At 41.5% G+C, this 20,241-nt stretch overlaps 1 protein-coding gene across 4 annotated transcripts in view; it reads left to right on the top strand.

The window, feature by feature from the left end:
* Positions 1 to 7,542, top strand: part of VGLL4 (vestigial like family member 4) — a 100,275-nt gene extending 92,733 nt beyond the window's left edge. For all 4 annotated transcript variants that reach the window (XM_028718897.2, XM_077924831.1, XM_028718895.2 and 1 more), the window contains 2 exons: positions 5,242 to 5,365; positions 6,967 to 7,542. In XM_028718897.2, the coding sequence (XP_028574730.1) occupies positions 5,242 to 5,365; positions 6,967 to 7,241 (399 nt within the window). In that variant the 3' untranslated portion in view covers positions 7,242 to 7,542. The remainder of the gene's footprint in view (positions 1 to 5,241; positions 5,366 to 6,966) is intronic.
* Positions 7,543 to 20,241: the final 12,699 nt, after the last annotated feature.

Here is a 20,241-nt window from a genome sequence, read left to right as displayed (position 1 = left end):
ATTGCCTTCTTCCTCTTCCTGTGAGCACATAAATGCAGATTAAAATGTCACAAATGTTTTGATGGTTGTAAGTCACCCTGACCACAAGGAGATTCAGGTGCAATTGAAACAACAGCAAGTTATCAATAAATTACTGAGCAATCTGATTCAGCATGTCCCAATAAATAATATCGCTTGATAGCAAGTAGAAAATCATTCATACGTATTTCCTCCTGTTCAACTCTGTTGAAGTCAGAGGGCCTTCGGACAGCAGAAGAGGCTCCCTGTTGCATTCCCTTCAGTCTTGGAGATCAAAAAAGGAGCAGGCAAAGTTGTTGCCCCTGCTGCCTCTGATCAGAAGGGTCTCCTCAGGAGCTGGCTGAAAGTAACAGATCCTCGTTTGCAGGTGATTTGTATCTTTCAAAAGTGATAAGGAGATAAATACAGATTCTGGATTGCACCACTGCAAGTTTAAGGTGTGGAAATTCCACCATAGAAAGATCTCACATTCAAAAAAGTAAGAAACAATGACCTTCGAACCGTGGAGACAGAGTGGGCTAGCGTTCTCTGCTCTATTGCAGCTTGCATTGCCTTTTAGCTCATAGAAGGGTCCCTGCATATTTTACTTCAATGAGTTGGAAGATATGTTTATTGGAAAGAACCCTTTCCCCACATAATTTCAAACAACTTAAGAGCTCCCATCTACGTACAGTATTTGAATTAAAGTTTGCCAGTATTAGTTTCTTACGGATTATTAGGGAAAAAATCTTCAAAGGCTCTTAGATACTTATCTTCTATAGCAAGTTTTTAAGATCTGGCTATAACATGAGCCTTGGAAAATATCCATTGTTCTCTGGGAAGAAACTGTGAGAGGGATGTGATATGACCTTTTGGAGAAAAAGGTCTGGTATGACTTGCTGCTCTTTAACATGGGGAGACAGAGATAACTGGAAGCCTGACCTTGACCCAGAATGCAAAAAGCTTTTGAACAGTGAGCAGTCTCTAGGCTATGTAGCAGATGTGTAGAGAGCCCCAGGCACCATTTTTCCTTCCTTCTGCTGACTGAGAACTCTGCTTTTCCAGCCTCTACCTGGAGGTTATTATAACTCCCCCCCTCTTGGACTTCCTATGTCAAGTAAGCAGGATATTTGGTGCAAGCGCCAGCATTTTTCTCTGAAGGCCTGGTTGGCTGTTTGTGCTTTAAAATAAAATTATAGAGGGGCATTTTTTCATTCCTTTAGGAAAATTCCTACCGAATAAAGATAAATCAGTCTTGTTTATACTTCCTTTCCGTCAACTTAGTTTTGTGCCAAGCTGTTCTTCCCACAATGCTCCCCTCCTGTTTTACTCTTAGATACATGGGAAGAAGCACAATACTTTATAAAAAGGAAGTGGCATATTGGAAATTGCAACCTATGTGAACTAGGATGATAGCACAGATATGCTTGCTAATGTATTGAGATGGTCTCCTTGTTGATTTACTACAAGCATAACCACACAAGCATTCCTCTTGGAAATTTGGGAATTAAAAAAAAAAGTTTGGAGAACTTCTCACACAGCATTCTTAAGTGTTTTGTTAACACTTTTATTTTTTATTTGGCACTTCATAGTTGCTCTGAAATCCTTATATACTGTACGTATATATCAGGGATGTGATCTGTACTCTGCCCTGCAAGTGGTTGCGTTATCATTTGGTGTATTATTTTGTATAATCCATTGTACGAGACCAGCTCTTGCTGTTCTGCATACACCACTGCCTCTCTGTAGCCGGTTCTTATGACAGACAAGGAAGGGAGAGGCTCCCATTGACGACATTAGGGCTCTTTGATAAGTCTTACTATTGTTTCTCAGCTTGGCAGCCAACTCTGCCACTCTAAAAGTACATTGGGAACTGTTTTTACTGGATTATACTTGGGAGGTTATGGCCAGATGGTTAGACGTTTTGTTGTATTTGGAACATGATTGAACTCTTGTCTGAAATTGGATGCTGCTTGCTGATATTATGCTAATCATGCTTTTTTTTAAGAGAGAGAAAAGGGTTAGCAAGCAGCTCTTTAGCATTGCTTCCATTCATTTCAATGGTGTTGCCTGTACATGGTGAAAGGAGGGTGTCCACAACTGTAATCATGTTACCAAAGCTGTATGGAAATCAGCTACCATACCAACACACTCTCCTCTTGACTGGAGTCATGGGGAAGTGCTTTTCATACCAGCAAGATCCACAGCCCTACAGAGGAAGCAGCCAGGTCATCTCGATCCACAGAGTTCCTATTACAAATGTAATTGGGCTGTTATCTATTGATTCGCCTATATATAGGGTACACTGTACCTAGTCATTGTGAAGAATACAAAGGATTAAATCAGTGGGACTAAATATTCCTCACTGTTCCTCTCTTTCCTTTGGTAATAAGTATCCTAGGCATGTTTGAATTTGCTATTGGTTCAGGAAGATGCAAATGGCTTTGTTCTCCATAGAAGCAGAACAAACAGCAGCAACCTGCCGCTTTTGTTTTTAGATTGCTGAAGCCTGACTATCTTTGATCTTGCAGTCAAATATAATCTCCTCTTAGGGTGCTTTGACTGAACTTGTGTTAAACAATGAAATCTCTCTGCTGGTTCCTATGTCATGTGAGGTTTTTGTGGCTAAAGCACATAAAGGATGAAAGGCTTGGCCCCTTTGTGAATGCCCACCTTTTGAGCAGGCTTCTAAACTAATCTCAATGAACCAGGACACTCCAGGTGATAGTCTTGAATTTGGTCCTGGGTTCAACTTCCATGTCAGCTCAATGCTCTTTGGAGTGTCTCGAGCTCTGTTTGCCACAGGCTTGTAAAATAAACCTGTAAAATACATACGGTCTGCTTTGAAAAGGTGTGGTTAACTCTCGTTGATGATGGATTAATGTTCTTAATCTACCGAAGCGTTCTGTCTACCGAAGCGTTCTACTTTTCCTGCGTTGCCGGTTGAGTTGACAGCTCTGGGTCAACACATGTAGCAACTAATGAGAGCTTTGCTACTGACCATCTCTTGCAGGTTCCAAGTGTCAGTTCCCAAACCTACTATGTGCAAGCGTGTAGGGCTGGGCGATAATCTGGTTTTCGACATCATGATATATAATCAGTTAAACATTGCGATATTTCACAATATCTGACATAAGGCAACTGTTATGTTATAGTACTACTGTACCAATGATTTTTAAATTAGCACATTTTCTCTAAAATTAAACTTGTAGAAGTAACTAGTAGCATAGATATCTAAGGTTCCCTAAAAATTGATTACATTACTAAACAATAAAAAAGCAGATTCAGTGTCACACTTTTAGATATTCAAATATCATTCACTATTGAGTCTTAGTTGAATGTATAACATCAGTTATTTGATTGTTAGTTAATTTTCTTTTCTAAACCTGGCCAAAATAGAAAAAATGGATAAATTTTAACAGAACAAAATATAAACAATATATATATTTTTATTGGTAGGAAAATTTGCATTTCTTTTATAAACCTGGCCAAAATAGAAAGAATGAATAAAATTTTACAGAACAAAAATTACTAAATGAAATTGATATTTTTTGCAAGGAAAGTTTGCATTTTGGAGTTCTCTGGCCATAGAGATGCTCTTTGTATTTGAAGAACATTGCCAGCCTTGCTGAACCTACTAATACTAATTTGTGCCATCCCCTATCTCCTCACTTAGTGGTGCCAGGCCACCCCTGCTTATGATCAGGGAAGGAAGTACACCATATGGAGAAGATGAGGCTGTCACCAAAAACAGCAATGCGTGTTCCTACTTACAGGTGTCCAGACATCCTTATACTGTGCTTGCTTGTACTTGCCAGCCAAATGTTTGGGTGGAAAGAGTTGTAGAATAAAGTGGCCCAGAAATGCGTAAGTAGAACTAGGTCCCAAGAAAGGGGAATAGACAGGCACGGGGTTGCTAGCATTGGCAGCAGCCAAGTTCTTTTGTCTCCTCCTGTCTTGTCCTTAGGCAGCATAGTTCTTAAGTTATGGCTTTGGACTAGCTGCAGTTTGTGCCACTGTGGCAGTTGTCTGGTTTGAGCATTCTTCTCTGCTTGTGGTGAGGATGGCAGGCAAGAGAAAGGGAGGTGTGGACCTTGGGGAAGGTCTTTGAGAATACCCCCTTCTCCCTTTGTCTCATGTAGGACCAGTTCATACATTGAATTTCCCCCTTTTCAGTGAGTAGTCTTTCAACCTTCTTTGGGGTATACAGATGTTGTGCGTAGGTGTATTGTGTGAACTGGCTGATCATGGTTGTGCCCAGTACCAGTTCTGCATTAGCAGCAGAAGTCACAGCAATTGCTGCCAGCCATCTTTGTGATAAGCCCATTTCACACTTAGTGACATGCACTATCTGCAGTCCCAAAACAACATGCAGATTCTTCATGCTTAATATCAGAACATGGTTGCATAATTTTTTTTTATCCTCTTTCTTTCACCTCCCTGGTGGATATATAGAACTTTTAAATTGTTTTTATTGCAAATTTATTAAAGAAAAGAAAACAGAGGAAAAAAGCAGGAAAAGCAGGAAACCTCCCCAGCTTAGCTCACAATACAATAACCATCAATACATCCACCTTAGGCTCGGTATATGCCCTCCCAATGTCCAAACAGGTAGCCAAAATAAGTTGATGCTTATAAAGTGTTCAAATGTGGCAAGAGTGTTAAGGTCCTTAGAGCATTGTGTAATAGATAGTCGGTGCTTATCTTTCATGGCTTGAAATAGAAGGACGAGATTCAGCTAAGTTGTTGCACGCACGGAATGAGGTCCACTTGTGCTGCAGGGTTTTCCCTATCCCCTAAATCTGCTCTGGAGGGCTGGGGGAAATGAAGAACAGGTTAGGGGCAATTCCTGTTGCGTGAATGCACCCTGTTGCTGTGTGCATACCCTTGGCACTACACTGAATTCCATCCTAAATCCCTTGGTGACCGTAAAGGCTTGCGAAATCCATTTCTGTTGTCCTGCCATTAATCCCCATACTACAGGAGTATTTTGAATTTGCAGATCTTCTTCAACACTTGAGTGCTTTCCAAATTTAGTGTGCTTGAACTTTGTGCGTTGTACTAAATAGAGAGCTGTTTATTGATACCAGATCTTTTTGGCTTTCTCGTTTTGCTCCTTATGCTCACTAGCAGCTACCATTTTGTTTGTTGTGTGTGCCTTGTTCAGCTGGAAAAACGAACAACTCTTCATTTTACTTAGAGGCATAACTGTGCTTATTGATTGTGTTTTTCTCTGCCTCTCAGAACCGTCCATCTGTAATCACATGTGCCTCTGCAATCAATCGTAACTGTAATCTATCTCATTGTCCAATCGCGCACAGTGGATGTGGAACTGCCATGCCAGCGAGTTACCGGAGACCATCTAGCAGTAAGTAATACTGCTGCATTTCTAGTTTTCCTTCTGAGGACTTGAAAACTTCATGTGGCCATCAAATAACTCTTAACATGTGCAACAAATTAAGAGTAGAGCGGGATATTTATTTTATTTCAAGGGAGAGGGTATACTAGGGTCAAATTAAATCTGTAATTGTGTGCTGGAATAGAAATTTTATTGGGATCTTCCTCCCTGTCTTTTGGCAGCAGAAAGCTTGATTCATGCCAGAATTTACGAGCAAATGTAACGGATGGAGAAAATCAAGGCCCACCCCCAAACATTTTTTGTACTTTCTGTGCTTGGAAAATGTGGACCTGGTGTTGCTTCAACATTGTTTTGAGCATATTTTCTTAAGTCCAATTGTGAGTCTTACTGTTGCTATCTTCTGTAGCATTACATATGGAACTGTAGTGCTAACTCAACTAAGAGTGTATTCTTGCATAAAACACACAAGTAGGGGAGCAGCCTTGTCTCCCCTTGGGTTGCATCCAGAGCAGGTTAGTCATGCACAGTACCGCTGAAATGAGAGACCTAAGTTTTCCGACTGATTTCAACTGGACCTAAACGTGACTCATTTGCTCTGGTACCCTTGACTTTGAGATTATATGACAGTATCAGTTAAATAGGGGCCAGACACAAATTATATATTAGAGACAACATGTAAATTATGACTTTTTCTAGAAGAAAGTGAACAAGAGGGAACAGAAACCTGAAGACAAGGACTGGGTGTAGTAAATGTCATTCTCCTATTTTTTAAACCCACATACTGTAATTTTCTGGTTTCAATAATTTTTATTTATTTTCTCTGACATTAGCAACATTTTGTTCATACAACAATTTTACAGGAGCACATTTCAGCAAGTGTGCAAACAAAGGTATTACATAGCTGCAAAATGTAGCTGCAATGTTGCACTGTAACTTGCGTATTGAAATGGAACCGTTTTCATGTACACCTTTTCAAAAATCCCTTCAAATATAAATGCATCTCTTTTGTTTTGCTCTTCCTTGGGAATGAGAATTTATATCTCCATATGCTCAAATGAGTTTTAAGGGAAGCAAACCTATTAGAAAGCTTATTGTATTGGGGATCCACTTCCAACTGGTACAAAAGAAATGATGGGCAGTATTCAGCAGCATAATAATTTCTATTTGCACAATGGGACTTCCCATGCCCTTCCCACATTTTCTCCAGAGGGCTGGTAGAACACCTAGAACAAAGGGTGGGAGAGGATGTTCCATTGCATAAGCAGAAACCCTTGTGCTGATGGAATGTTCACTTTGTGCTAGGCTATATACAACTCTATGGGGCGAACCTTTTTCCTTTTCAAATACCCAGTCTCTTGTTTTAGAAGCCTCTTTTCTGTGCGATACACCGTTTCTTATTCTTTTTGCTACTTACCTGTAAAGAACAGATGCTTTAAGTATTACAAATATATTAATTTGAAATGGTAGGTTAGGACTTTATTTGCAAGGGGTGTCATTTTATGCATTTTTAAAGGTCGCTGCATGAAAAAACTGCAAGTGTTTTTGCTCGCATGGGTAAGCATGGGCTTCTTACTCGTCTTTCTCCCCCACCCCTTCATTTCCCCCTTTAGCTACCACTGCCTGTGATCCAGTGGTGGAGGAGCACTTCCGCAGGAGCCTTGGCAAAAATTACAAGGAGCCAGAGCCAGTGACAAACTCTGTATCCATCACTGGATCAGTCGATGACCACTTTACCAAAGCACTTGGAGAAACGTGGCTTCAGATCAAAGCTGCAAAGGATGGCGTGTCCAGTAGTCCCGAGTCTGCCTCTAGAAGGGGCCAGTCGTCTTCTCCTCCTTCCTCCCACATGGTCAATCATAATCATTCCCCTTCTGTAGTCTCATGAAGAGAGGACCACAGTTTCTTCATCTGAAACATCAGTTTGCATGGTTTGACTGAGCTTGGAGCAGTGCTCAAATTGAAATAGTGTTTGGGAGGGGAGGATATGAGAGATTAGTTTCAAACACATTTTGTGTTTATTTGCTTGGGGTTTTTTTTTTTTATACGTGTGCCCTTTATAAGATGATAGCAGGAACTATTTGACTAAGAAATAAATTTTATGATGTAGCACTCTTTCCCCCCCCCCTGCCTCAGTTACCAAAGAAACCTCTGATGCAAATCTGCTGCCCCCTTAAAAACAAACAAACCACAGAAGGAAGTTAATGGGCAAAAGTAAAATAAAAGTAATAACTTTTTAAAAAGCCATTCTGTACAGTTGGTTGACCCAAATGCTGTGTGCTTTTGGTTAGCTTCTTGAGAGTAGAATTTGGTCTGGGTTTTGCTTCCATTGCTTTTGTTTCCCTTGTGAAGTAACTTTGTATGTATATACTTGAAAAGAACTGTCATGTATGATTTGCACTATTGGAGGAGGTCTAGAGTTGCATAGCAACTTTGTGCACGATGCTTATATTCTGAGGGCAAACTGCTTTGAAAAAAAAAAAGTCTAAAGATGATGTTTCTGTCTCTCTTTAAAGCAAGAAAGCAAAATTTGCTTAGGAAGGGGAAGTCTCATACAGGTTATAGGTCTTTCTCTCTAGAAATCTCTTAGATTTCAGACGCTTAATGCTTGCAACTGGACTGCATAATTGACCGATTCATGGGCATTTTAAATGTTTCTTAACACTGCAGTTTGTAAGAATAGAGCTGAGGTCAGAGGGTTCAATAGTGCTTAAAGATGCATGTTTTATGAAAAAAATAGCTGGTATCTATTAATGTATAGACAGTAAGAAATATAATACTTATTAGCCTTCGTTGAGAACTAGTTTTATTTTTATTTTTCAGTAACAGTCCTAGATAGACTTACTGCTGGTACAGTTGTACTCTGATATTTGTATTTGATATTCACTTTAGTAGCAGCCAGCAACCATGGACAGCCTCAGGTCAGGCCTCAAATTAAGCAGTTTATAGTATATATACAATGCTGTGGGGTACTTCTATAGTTTCTTTCATTACTGAACGATTTAAAATCTGCATCATCATCTGCTTCATACACAGTTATGAAAATCTAAAGAATATCTATGAAAGCTACCAGTTGGAGAAAACTGCTATCTTGCTAAATATTTTTACCAGGACAAGATTGCCTTTCACAATCTTATTTTTGAGGCTGCTTATAAACCTAGGCCAAGGCACCAGTACATTCCTCCATTTAAAAAGAAAACGAAAACACGGTTATAAATGTGTTACTTGCATTTATTTCATTTGCTATATTAATAGCCACTAACTAGGTAATAGAGGCAGGCATAAAGAAGAGACTTGTGTTAGTAGTAATGAGCTTCTCAGCTTTTTGTTAAATGCAGCGGCCCACCCACTCCTTAGCCACACCCACACATTCCACCAATCCCCAGTACAGTCACAACGAGGGCTTTTTATATTGGGTTATCTGACAAGACTGGCTGTATTGAGAGTTTATGAATAGGTGAAAGACAGAACTGCATGTGATGTATTCTGGGCTGTGTTACAGTATTGGGTCCATACTGGCTTTTACATTTGTTTAAAATAGTAAAGCTATTCAATATGAAAAAAGGCATAGGTGGTCAAGACACATAAGATAACTTGTTTCTGTTGTTCCATATTAAGTGTGACTGCCTATTTTTTATTTTTGAAAAAGCAGGAAAAGGACCCTTGCCACCCATTTCACTATCTTCATACTGGGTATTCAGTGCTCTGTCTGCTTTGGCATTTGGTACCCTACTCCCCGTAAGGAAATTGGAGAAAAAAAGAACACACTTTTTTTATATAGGTAACTTTAAGACCATCATTACGCTGTGCGTAAAGAATGTACAGAGAAATTTGTAGGTATTTTTTGAGGAACAATTAATTTGTTAATGATATGTAGCTATTTAATTTTTCCCTTTCCTTTACTGTAATCATTCTCTCTTTTTTTTTGTCTGTTTGGAGAAAAAAGTTGATCTTTTTTTGTTTGTAGATGTCTGTAATACAGTAAAAGTGCAGGAACACAGTTATTCTATGAGAACACTGCATTAGCAATTAATAGCCACTAGTGTGTTATTGCTACAGGCTACTGAGCGGTCTAACAGGAAAGTACTAATGACTGTAGATGGACTCTGAGATATGTAACTCCTTTGACATTTCGTTTAAGCACAATGTTACAGTATCAAGTTTACCTATCTGTGATAGGTAAATGGATTTGTGGTGGGGCAAAGATTGGCGCCTCATCTTAAATACACAATACTTGGAAGGAAACTCTGCTGATTTTGGTGGAGCCTACTTCCAAGTAACTGTGCTTAGGATTATAGGCTCAGTGAGATGTGTTGTCTCCTGTATAATCATTTGGAAATAAAGACTCTATGGGAAACATAATTACTCTGAGAAAGCCAAAGGGGTTGGGGTGGAAAGAGGCAGAGGGAGAGTAACCTCACTGTTACATGAAGTTTTTTTCACAGAGCCACATTATCTACAGTTCAGCTTGAACAATGCTCTCCGTGTTTGTAAATCTGTAATATATCATTCTTTTGTGGCCTTGTTTCACCTGGAGATTTAAAAAAAAGGTTTGGCAGGCCATCTTTTTTGTACTTAAAAGTAGCCTTAATGAACAATAAAGTGCTCTTAAATCTCATGTAAGCATGTGGCGTTTTTTTAAATGAAAAAACTGATAAGAGATTTCACACGTCCACCACCACTCTGTGCTAAAAAGTCATAATCCCTAAGCAAGCAAAGATGGACACAGTGTACCTCTGCTGGCACAGTACTGGTTTGTGTTGGTTCACTGGTTGTGGACATTTATTGGGCCGTCATTTAAACATTCCACAGGATACTGGGCACAATGTGGGGAGAACCCTTTCTTAACAATGGTGCAGATAACCTTTCCCCAGATGTTTTGGATTACAACTTCCACCAGCCTCAGCTAGCATGGCCATTGGACAGGGATGATGGGAAGTGTGGTCCCCCATATCTGGAGCCCACCAGGCTGGGGAGGCCTGATCTAGCTTCTTAATCGTATCCAGCTGTTGTGCTTGCAACAGAGATTTACAGTTACTATTACAATACTGTATTGTGTTAGCAATGAGAAGCTTCTTCAGGTATTTGTTCAATGTAAGCAACAAAAAAGATCATTTTATCTTATCCTTTCTCATATTAGCAAAAGATGCACAATTGCTAGTGATAGCTGCCTGTGACCCCCTCTATTTTTATTTGAACACTTTTTGAAACTGCTGTGATAGCTGTGGCTTTGTATATGCGCTTCACAGAACACATTCTCCAGACAGACAATGTCCCATGTAACAGGACCGTTTCAAATACTGAAATGGCTTTCTCTTAACCACTCCATAGTGCTTATTCTTCCCCTCATCCACAGACTATGCTTCCTTTGCTCTTGCTGCTTCTCCTAAATGGGAAGCTTCAGGGATCCTGGTGACAAAAGGTTTCCTGCTACACTTTTTCCTCTTCAAAACAACCTTACCCCAATCCTTAAATCTAAACCACAAAGCCACAGGCCACAAGGGTTCAAGCTATTGAGGAAAACCCGCAAAAGGAAGCCAGTCTACCTGTTGGAAACTGGTTTATTTATTTTCAAACTAATGTTCTTGTTGAAATACCTTGTGACACAAGAGTTTGTTTCCCTTGAAATTTAGGAACTTTCCTACAGAAGGCAATTAGAATATAATTTTCTTTTCAGAGTCTAATTATTTAGAAAGATACGCAATGAGCTGAGGCTTATTGGAGTGAAGAACCATACATGCATGCACATGTATTTTACCAGTATATAAACTGGCATAGAAGTACTGGGGAAATGGTCTAACAAAATACCACATAGGACCTTTCAGGGAATAGGCTTAAGCCTATCTTGCTAGTCCACCTCTCCCTGTTGCATTTCTTCAGAGGCCTAGTTTCTCAGGTAGGTTAAGCATGTGGCTGGATTCCACTGCTTCCATTATAGGTACAAACTTACCAGATAGAATGATCTGCCACAGGGTAGAATAAACAACATGTTAGGAGAAAGATCAGGTGCAAGGGAGAGTGTCACGTTTTCTATGCACAGGAAACCGTTTGTCTGTCTCATTCCCTCACCTCCAATCCAGGTGCACAACTTCATCTACCATTTGTGAGAACTAAGGACTGAGGGAGAGGGTTTTGCAAGAGAAAATGGCAAAACTGCATTCTTCTGTCTATCTTTTCCTACCCCCTTCCACCTTTTTGGTGCAAATATAAGGAACAAAAGGGGAACATGAAGGATCCATTTCCTCAAACACTCCTTTTCTACTCAGAATGCCATATATCTTGGCAAAGAATTATTTTTGCTTTTATCCATCTGGCAAAACATGCCCCTTTCTTCCCCTGACTCAAATTAGCCGACTTGTATGATTGGTTGCCAGTCAGGGCCTTGATGCCTTGACCTTCCGTAATTCTGTCCTGAACATTTGGTTAACTGTCTGCTTTGAATGCGTGCTATAAAAAAGATGAAGCATATGGGATAATAGCAGCTCTACACCACAGACTCAAAAGCATAAACAACAGTATTGCAGATGACCCAAAGAACATGAAGGTGAGAGTACAAATCAGTACAGAATCATTTGGTTTTGAGACTCCTTAGACCTGTTGCAAGCTATCAAGGATCCATTTCTCGCAGAACATGATCTTCCAACTTTTCACCAACACAATCAGGAGGCCACTTCATAACATAACACTCTTCTAGAATTTCATAATTCGCTGACTGTTGTATCACTTTGATTGAGTATTCATATCCAGCTAACAGATTTCTCTGTTAGCTGCACAGGCGTGGGAGGAATTCTAAACAGAGATTCTGGATGCTCACATAGAACTGAGGTGGAAAAATAGCATTTTTGCTACAATAGGCTACTTTTAATTTATGACAAAGCTGTTACTCAGTTCAAGAAAGAGCACACTGCATCCGATTAACACAAGATCATTTCAGCCCTTCTCGTGATGGATGACGGGCTACACTCACTGTACATTGTTGGTCTGTTACTAAAACTGTCACATTGATTTTGATATAAAGCACCCTTCATAAGGGACATTTGTCATTTCATTTTCATGCTTCCTACATTTCTTATTTTAAAAAGCCCTTGCATCTACACGCCCTGTTCTTTTTACATTCCCTTACTCTGGTTCTACAGACATGTGATGCAGAATGTAGCTACTGACCTTTCCTCTCATGTGATCGTAATTTTGATACAAAAACAACTACCTAGCATACCCAGTACACAAGGAAGACCACGGAGGACTCAAAGCAGGCTGATGTTATTAAGAGGTAAGGTTGCCATGGGAACAACATACTTGAACAGAGCTCTACTCCAGACATAGAGAACCTTTGGCCCTCAAGATATTGAACTACAGCTCCCATCAGCCCTGCCCTGCATGGTCCATGATCAAGCCTGATGGGAGTTGCATTTTTTTTTTTTAATACAATATACCACTTGTCTGAGGTGGTTTTTTTTTTTTTTAACCAAGTTGTATTCCAGTAACATCAGGAGGACCAGCAGATCCCTACTCCTGCTCTCTATTCAGGCTCACAGTGGTAGTGGCCAAACACTCACCAAACACATATAAATATGCATTCTTGATACTCTATGTTTGCAGTGGTGACTGCTGTTATAATAGAATACAAGAATGCTAAAAATGTGTCCTATTTCAATGATCCTTCCAAAGCAAACAAAAAACCCAAAACTTAGCAACCCACAACAATTAAGACTGAAACCTCGTAATCTGGTGAACCGGGTTCGCGTCTCCGCTCCTCCACATGCAGCTGCTGGGTGACCTTGGGCCAGTCACACTTTTTTGAAGTCTCTCAGCCCCACTCACCTCACAGAGTGTTTGTTGTGTGGGAGGAAGGGAAAGGGTAATGTTAGCCGCTTTGAGACTCCTTAGGGTAGTGATAAAGCGAGATATCAAATCCAAACTTCTCCTCCTCATCCTCTTCTTTCTTCTCCTCTCTCTCTCTCTCTCTCTCACACACACACACACACACACACACACACAGCCCCCTAAGTTTTGCTTCAGGACTCTGGACCTTTATTCTTAAAAAGAAGGTAAGCAACAGCTGTGTATGAATGATCACAATAGTAATGGAGCACACACAAGCCAAAGTAGTACAAAAAGAAAAGAAAAAGAAGCAAGATAAAAGTAACATAAACAGAATACACCACCCAGTGCTGACTGGTGTGAACGAAGCAACCATCAAAATGAACGGAAGCAGTTCACATTCAGGTGTGAGTCACCAGGAAGTATACCTGCATATTTTAATATTTCAATCAATGCATGAATAGATCAACAGCTCTGGCTCAACAGCTGAACATTTATTTGACCATCTTACTAGGTCATGTTCCAAAACTGTGTGATACGCTACCATGCTGGTCAAAGATAGCCCTAGATTATTTTAACACTTCACTGTGTCTGCAGCATAGCAGCCCTCTGAAGATGGACACTGAGTAGTCCTACTCAAAAGTATTTCAATCTACCCTGCACTGAAAACCAGGAGGAAAAGGACACCGGGGGTAAATGGAAAATCATATGGAAGGGTGATGCAGATAATGATAAAACATACAGATACACCTCCATTTCCAAAATTAAGTCACATTAGCACAACCTGGAGTTTAGATATTAATTTATTACATTTTGATGACTTTTTAACAATTTTGTATGTCTAAATTTCACTGCATGTCACCTAGTTGCCTAACACAGGCAGATTTCCTTCAGAATGGAGAGGTTTGATCTTCTTGCAGTCCATGGGACTCTCAAGAGTCTCCTCCAGCACCATAATTCAAAAGCATCAATTCTTCGGTGATCAGCCTTCTTTATGGTCCAGCTCTCACTTCCATACATCACTACAGCAAAAACCATAGCTTTTACTATACGGACATTTGTTGGCAAGGTGATGTCTCTGCTTTTTAAGATGCTGTCTAGGTTTGTCACTGCTTTTCTCCCAAGAAGCAGGCGCCTTTTAATTTCGTGACTGCTGTCACCATCTGCAGTGATCATGGAGCCCAAGAAAGTAAAATCTCTCACTGCCTCCATTTCTTCCCCTTCTATTTGCCAGGAGGTGATGGGACCAGTGGCCATGATCTTCGTTTTTTGGATGTTGAGCTTCAGACCATATTTTGCGCTCTCCTCTTTCACCCTCATTAACAGGTCCTTTAATTCCTCCTCACTTTCTGCCATCAAGGTTGTGTCATCTGCATATCTGAGGTTGTTGATATTTCTTCCATGGCACCTTAGGGTATCTTGAATGATAGTCGGGGCGCTGTGGGCAACAATGGCCTCTGTCCCTCTTTCCTTCCCTCCCTCCTCTGATGCCCTCTTTCATTTCTGCCTCCCAAAGGCTTGCATAGCTGTTTGTTGCAGCTGCCCTGGCTACAAGCTCTCCTGCTGAAGGGTTCCTCTGGGGCTGGCCAGAGGGTGCTTCCCAGGCTCCTGTGGGGAAGTGTGAGGAGGCACCTCTCTTTGGGGCAAGAGAGGCGGCTCAGTGACCAGGGGCAGCAGCTTCAGCTGCCCAGAGGACTCCCAAGGAGGGGGGAGAGGAGGCTGAGGGAAGACTCCATAAGGGAGGGTGTTTGAAAAGGGGTGAGGGGCTGCCAGCTCTGCAGACAAGGGATGATATAACTGGGCTCCTGAGCCCTACAGGGGAGCCGCAGAAAGAATGTACCAGTAGTTGTTCAAGGGAGCCGTGGACCCCAAAACATTGAAAAACCTCCACCACGACTACCAACAAACAGAACCTGGAATGATGGTGAATTGGCCAAAGTGCAAAGAACCACGCTCAGGCTGTTAGGGCAGACAGCGGCCTTCGTCTGCATCCAACTGATGTTCCCTAAGTGCCCAACTTTACTTTCTTATTAAAAACTGGTTGACATTCACTCCTACAGGGGAGAAGAAAAGGGTCACTCTTACTTGAGGTGGGAGGAAAGTACATCTCTTGTTGCATCCTCACCCTTGTCCTGCCTGTCCTAAGTGGCAGGTATTTTTATTTATTGCGCTTGAACAGCAGCATATCACTTGCTTTGAAGTCCAGGCATAGTTAATGACATTTTTAATCTAGCCATTTGACGCTATTTTTCATGGTAGTCTTAATCATAAGAGAGCCAGCTGCTGTCATTCCGTGAGGCAGCTAAATTAAGCCACAGCTATCAAATCTTGGCACCGGAGCTGGAACTTCAGCGGCAACAAAGACAATCTGCCCTTGTACACAGTATTTTATCGCATGATGCTGTTTGTTCCACTCCTCTCTCTCGCTCCCACCCCCAACCCACCCCCATTGCCAGCAAGCCAGTGGTTAAAGTCTCTTGAGCACAATCACAATTGGAATTTATTGTTGCAAATGTATTCCCAGTCAGCAAAGAACAGTAAAGTCTGAAGCTGTTAATGGCCTTTCTCTCCAAAACGAAGTCACAGACATGATCTTCCCCTGAATTTTTAAGCCAAACTATTTCACCCACGGTGCTATCATCTTATGCTAAATGTTTGCAATTATCAAAGGGAACGGAGCCTACTGAAACCTTGTCACACAGGACCTTGGTCTCTTGGTCCCACCATTTCTATAAGACAAGCTGTCAGGTATCTTCCTCCAGTTCTCTTCAAAAAGAGTATTTGAGATGCCCACATGAAGAACCTGACCACATTGGTCAGAGGTCACTCCTGCAAAAGAGAGGGGAAGGGCTAGGTTTTGGAGTCATTGGGCTGTGTTTTGTTTCAGTATTTCTGCTGGACCTTCTTGCCCACTTCCTATTATATTCTTCTTACAGTCTCATCATTGGATTAGTGGAGCTACAGTGTGTTTGCCAGTCTCAGGATTTGGGAATCCCCATGTGCCTAAATAGCTATGGGTTCCATGTTATTGGAAGCCCAAAACCAAAGTCAGTAAAGCCATGAATATGCTCTATTGTCAGGGAGAATCAGAGGCCTAGAGAGCTGGCTCCATACACGGCATAAATTGCAAGGCTGAAGCCGCAAGGAGTGTTAAGTCTGGGATACCAGGATTTAACAATTAATCATGCCTGCCCATTCCCCACCCCCCTTGTTTATGGGGCTGTGAGCCACAAAAAGTGTGGTGGTGGCAGTAACCACCAGATAGTAAGACTCACTGGCAACACTGCAGGGCTGTCATGTTGTAGTTGGACAAGGAAAGCGGGGCGAGTGTCTTCCTCTTCGCCACAAACACGAGGCCTCTTAAAACATTTGTACTTTTCTGCACTGTGTCTACAACATACTGTTGTGCAACTGTGAAGAACAGGCATTCTTGCCTCTATATGCCACTCTTAAGTCAAGCACTGGTAAGAAACCCAGGCCTGCACACAGTTTACCCGATGGCTCAAAAATGTAAGGGGAAATAGTCTAGTTTTCTTTTAAATCCACTTTGCCGGGTTGGCACTGACCCAATGACAGGGGCTTCTGGATGCTGGTGCCTCCTTTTATGGAAAAGCCTTCCTACTGAGGTGTGCCTCCCTCTCAATAACATTCAGGAGAAATCTAAAAACATTTATTTGTGCAGATGGTTAAGGTACTGTTCCCACAATCTTTAAAATATTAGCATTGAGGGTATGTTACCATTTCAAAATAGTTTTAAAGTTTTAAAATGTTTTAAAGTGTGTGTGTGTGTGTGTGTGTGTGTGTGTGTGTGTGTGTACAGTTTAACTATGCACTGTGTGAAGTACTTTTGAGGGGCAACCAGCACCCTGTCCTTGTGTCCTCATTCTTACATAACGGCACCACATCGCTTTTCAGCTCCTCATTCACCAGGGCTTGAAGTCATTACCTGATGGCCTTGTTTAATAGTATCTACTATCTGATAGCACAAGGAGTTGCTGCTCTTCTCACACCCCACTGCAGCCTTTGATCATCAGATATGGCTTTGAGCAAGCGAAGCAGGCCCAAGCACAGCTTCCCTATGGCAAGAATTCAGGTGCTTCATCGGACTGGTGGGCCACAGAAATTCTGAGGGTGAGCTGCTCTAGTCTGTCGCAACTATTCTTTTCTGCTTCTCTGCATATCCAAAATTCCCCAACCCCTTCTTAGCCATTATCTCAAATACCTTGCAAATTGAGTTGCTTTCCTCACCAAGTCCTTTCCCAACTTTGGCAAGGGAAACTTTGGCATTTGAAAAATACTTACCTGCTAATGAATGGGCCTCTGCCTCTCCTTATATCTCAGCGTCACACACACAAATGCACGCGCACGCACACACACACACTGCTAGTCACATATTTATTTCACAAATTACTAAAATAATTGCATTAGAAATATAACTTGGGCACCGAAATGCAAGTTGGCAAACAATGAGCCCACAGAGAGTGAGCTGGCTTTAAAACGTTTGCCATATATTAAGCATGTTTCCACTAGCAGTTCTTAATTTGCTGCTCCACACCCATAGCTAGACCATACTGGTTTGATTTCAAAACTAGAGTCATTCTAGCAGTGAGATGCCCTCCCTGTCCTCAGGTTATGCCAACTAGAATCTTGTGGCCCTGTCTGCTGGTGCCAGGAAAGTACATGTTCTGTGCCTGGGTACACTTCTCCAATGAAGAATTCTTAGCACCTTTACAAAATGATTGTCCTTGAGGATAATCTTTAGGGTAAGTTACAGGAGTTGACCTGCTTTCAAAGTAGTTTGCATTTGTACAGTAGGCATGAGTCGTCTTTCGAAAAGGACAAAAACAGCTTTCTAAACAGTTTTGCAGTATTGACAGCTATGGTTGACGTTTTATGGGGAAGCATGCAATCAAAACATGACTCTCATCTAATGGTGAAAGCTGAAAGATAAATGACCATTAACTTTCTATAGACCTTAAAGTACAAGATACATGAACCAAATATGGGCAGAGGTGTGGATCACTCCTGACTTCAGTTTGCATTTGAAGGATATAGTGGCATTGCAACACCATGGTCAGAATGGTACAACGGCACAAAGGTTAGTTGTGGACCTAGGCATGTAGGCACCTAGGCAAGATGTAGGACAACAATTCTGAGATTAAATCAGGCTTCAACTTTATTGACTACAGAAGGTTTTGGCATGTGCTGAGAAATCAACCAACCCAATTGCTGACTGGTGGTTGGTAGGGGTTGACCAAGGTTAAGGGTCTCCCTACGATGTACATCATATCTACACAACCCTTATGATCACGGACCCGTCAGGCCTGAGCTGGCCATCTGGACATGCAGTACCCCCTCAGGCTCCTTTACAGGGATGCCCCATAACAATGGAGCAAGAAACTGCACTGGCTAAGATTTGGCCATGTGGTGCCACAGTCCAATGTTAACTCTTAAATATTATTTACTGGAATGCCTTTGTTTGTTTGCTCTGCCTGGACCTCCTTCCAAGGAGTTCAGAGTAGCTTACATACAATTCAAAGCTAGGCAGCTCTTAAGCCTGAGCCATTTATCAGGAGAACTACTGCTGCATATACTTTGAGATTGTGGTGGCTAACATGCAGCCCTCCAGACAGCAATAACAGATAGCTCCCATCAGCCTCTTTCAGCACGGCCAGTGGCCAAGTATGAAGGAAGCTGTAAGTTCAGCAACAGAGGCGGACTACTGTGTTATACCGTTCTTGTGCCCTGGTACAAACTGAGTCAAATTTGATGACAAGAGATTTGAGCTGCAGTTCAGCTGCTCCTCTCTCCTTTCAAGTTAGGTTTTAGTTTGTCCCTGAAATTATATTTATGGATGCCCTCCTTCCCATTGCTTCAACTAATGAGAGCTAGAGGCCACCATGCCATATCTATTTTGGAGAAATTGTATACTGTAAGTTATGCAGAAAGAGTCCTCAGCATCTGCTACCTTCAGTAACAATGGTAAAAAAGGATATCTGCCTTCTACCCTACCACACATTTTATGGCCAAACTGTTTATTTTGGAAGAGGGTAGGAGAGAGAAATCCTGCATCTTTAGCCTAGTTAAAAGTGCTCAATATATAATCTAGCAGAGTCCCTATTTTGAAACAAAGAAAGTAAACACCGAGAGAGAGCTATAACAGTTGTAAATGGATTGTGTATTGAACGGCTGCCAGAAAATTCCCAACTTGTTTGTTTTTAGAGGCCCCTTGTTACATAAGAAACCACTTGGTAAAAGTTACGGCAACCTTGATTCAACCAATGAAGAAGAACTACGCATACGTGCCAAGCAATCTGCATCCACACAGCAGCCAAATTGGGGAGGACAACAACCTCCCCTCTCAGTAAAAGTGTTCTGTAAATACAGTAACAGAAGTAACCTTGATTTGTACAATGTATTAAGTGAGAGTTCACTAAGATATGCTGAATGAGCCTATTTATTGTGTGCATGGGGGTGGGCGCTGTATTTTTTGGGGAATCCATATCTATAGAAAATGGTTCCACTTTAGCTTCTACCCCAAACATACCTAAGGGCCAATACACACACTGAGGGAGTAGTCATAGTCAGTGTATATAATATACGTACATTCATGTTAGCAGGGATGCAAAGCAGCAGCTAAATGCATATGCTAGGAAGTCCCACATCAAGACTCACCTGAGCCACAGACAAACTTTGCTACCTGGCCTCAGGCTACTGTCTGCAAGATAAGGATAACACTACAGTGGTACCTCAGGTTACATACGCTTCAGGTTACATGCGTTTCAGGTTACAGACTCCACTAACCCAGAAATAGTACCTCACGTTAAGAACTTTGCTTCAGGATGAGAACAGAAATTGTGCTCCGGCGGCACAGCAGCAGCAGGAGGCCCCATTAGCTAAAGTGGTCTTCAGGTTAAGAACAGTTTCAGGTTAAGAACGGATCTCTGGAACGAATTAAGTACTTAACCTGAGGTACCAGTGTACTAATCTACCTTAAAAAGTAAAGGATCCCTGACCGTTAGCTCCAGTCGTGGACGACTCTGGGGTTGCGGGGCTCATCTTGCTTT

This window comes from Podarcis muralis, chromosome 2 (assembly GCF_964188315.1).
Source record: "Podarcis muralis chromosome 2, rPodMur119.hap1.1, whole genome shotgun sequence".
Classification (NCBI taxonomy): domain Eukaryota; kingdom Metazoa; phylum Chordata; class Lepidosauria; order Squamata; family Lacertidae; genus Podarcis; species Podarcis muralis.
The sequence above is the reverse complement of the archived record's forward strand: the minus strand, read 5'-3'. Positions and strand labels throughout refer to the sequence as shown.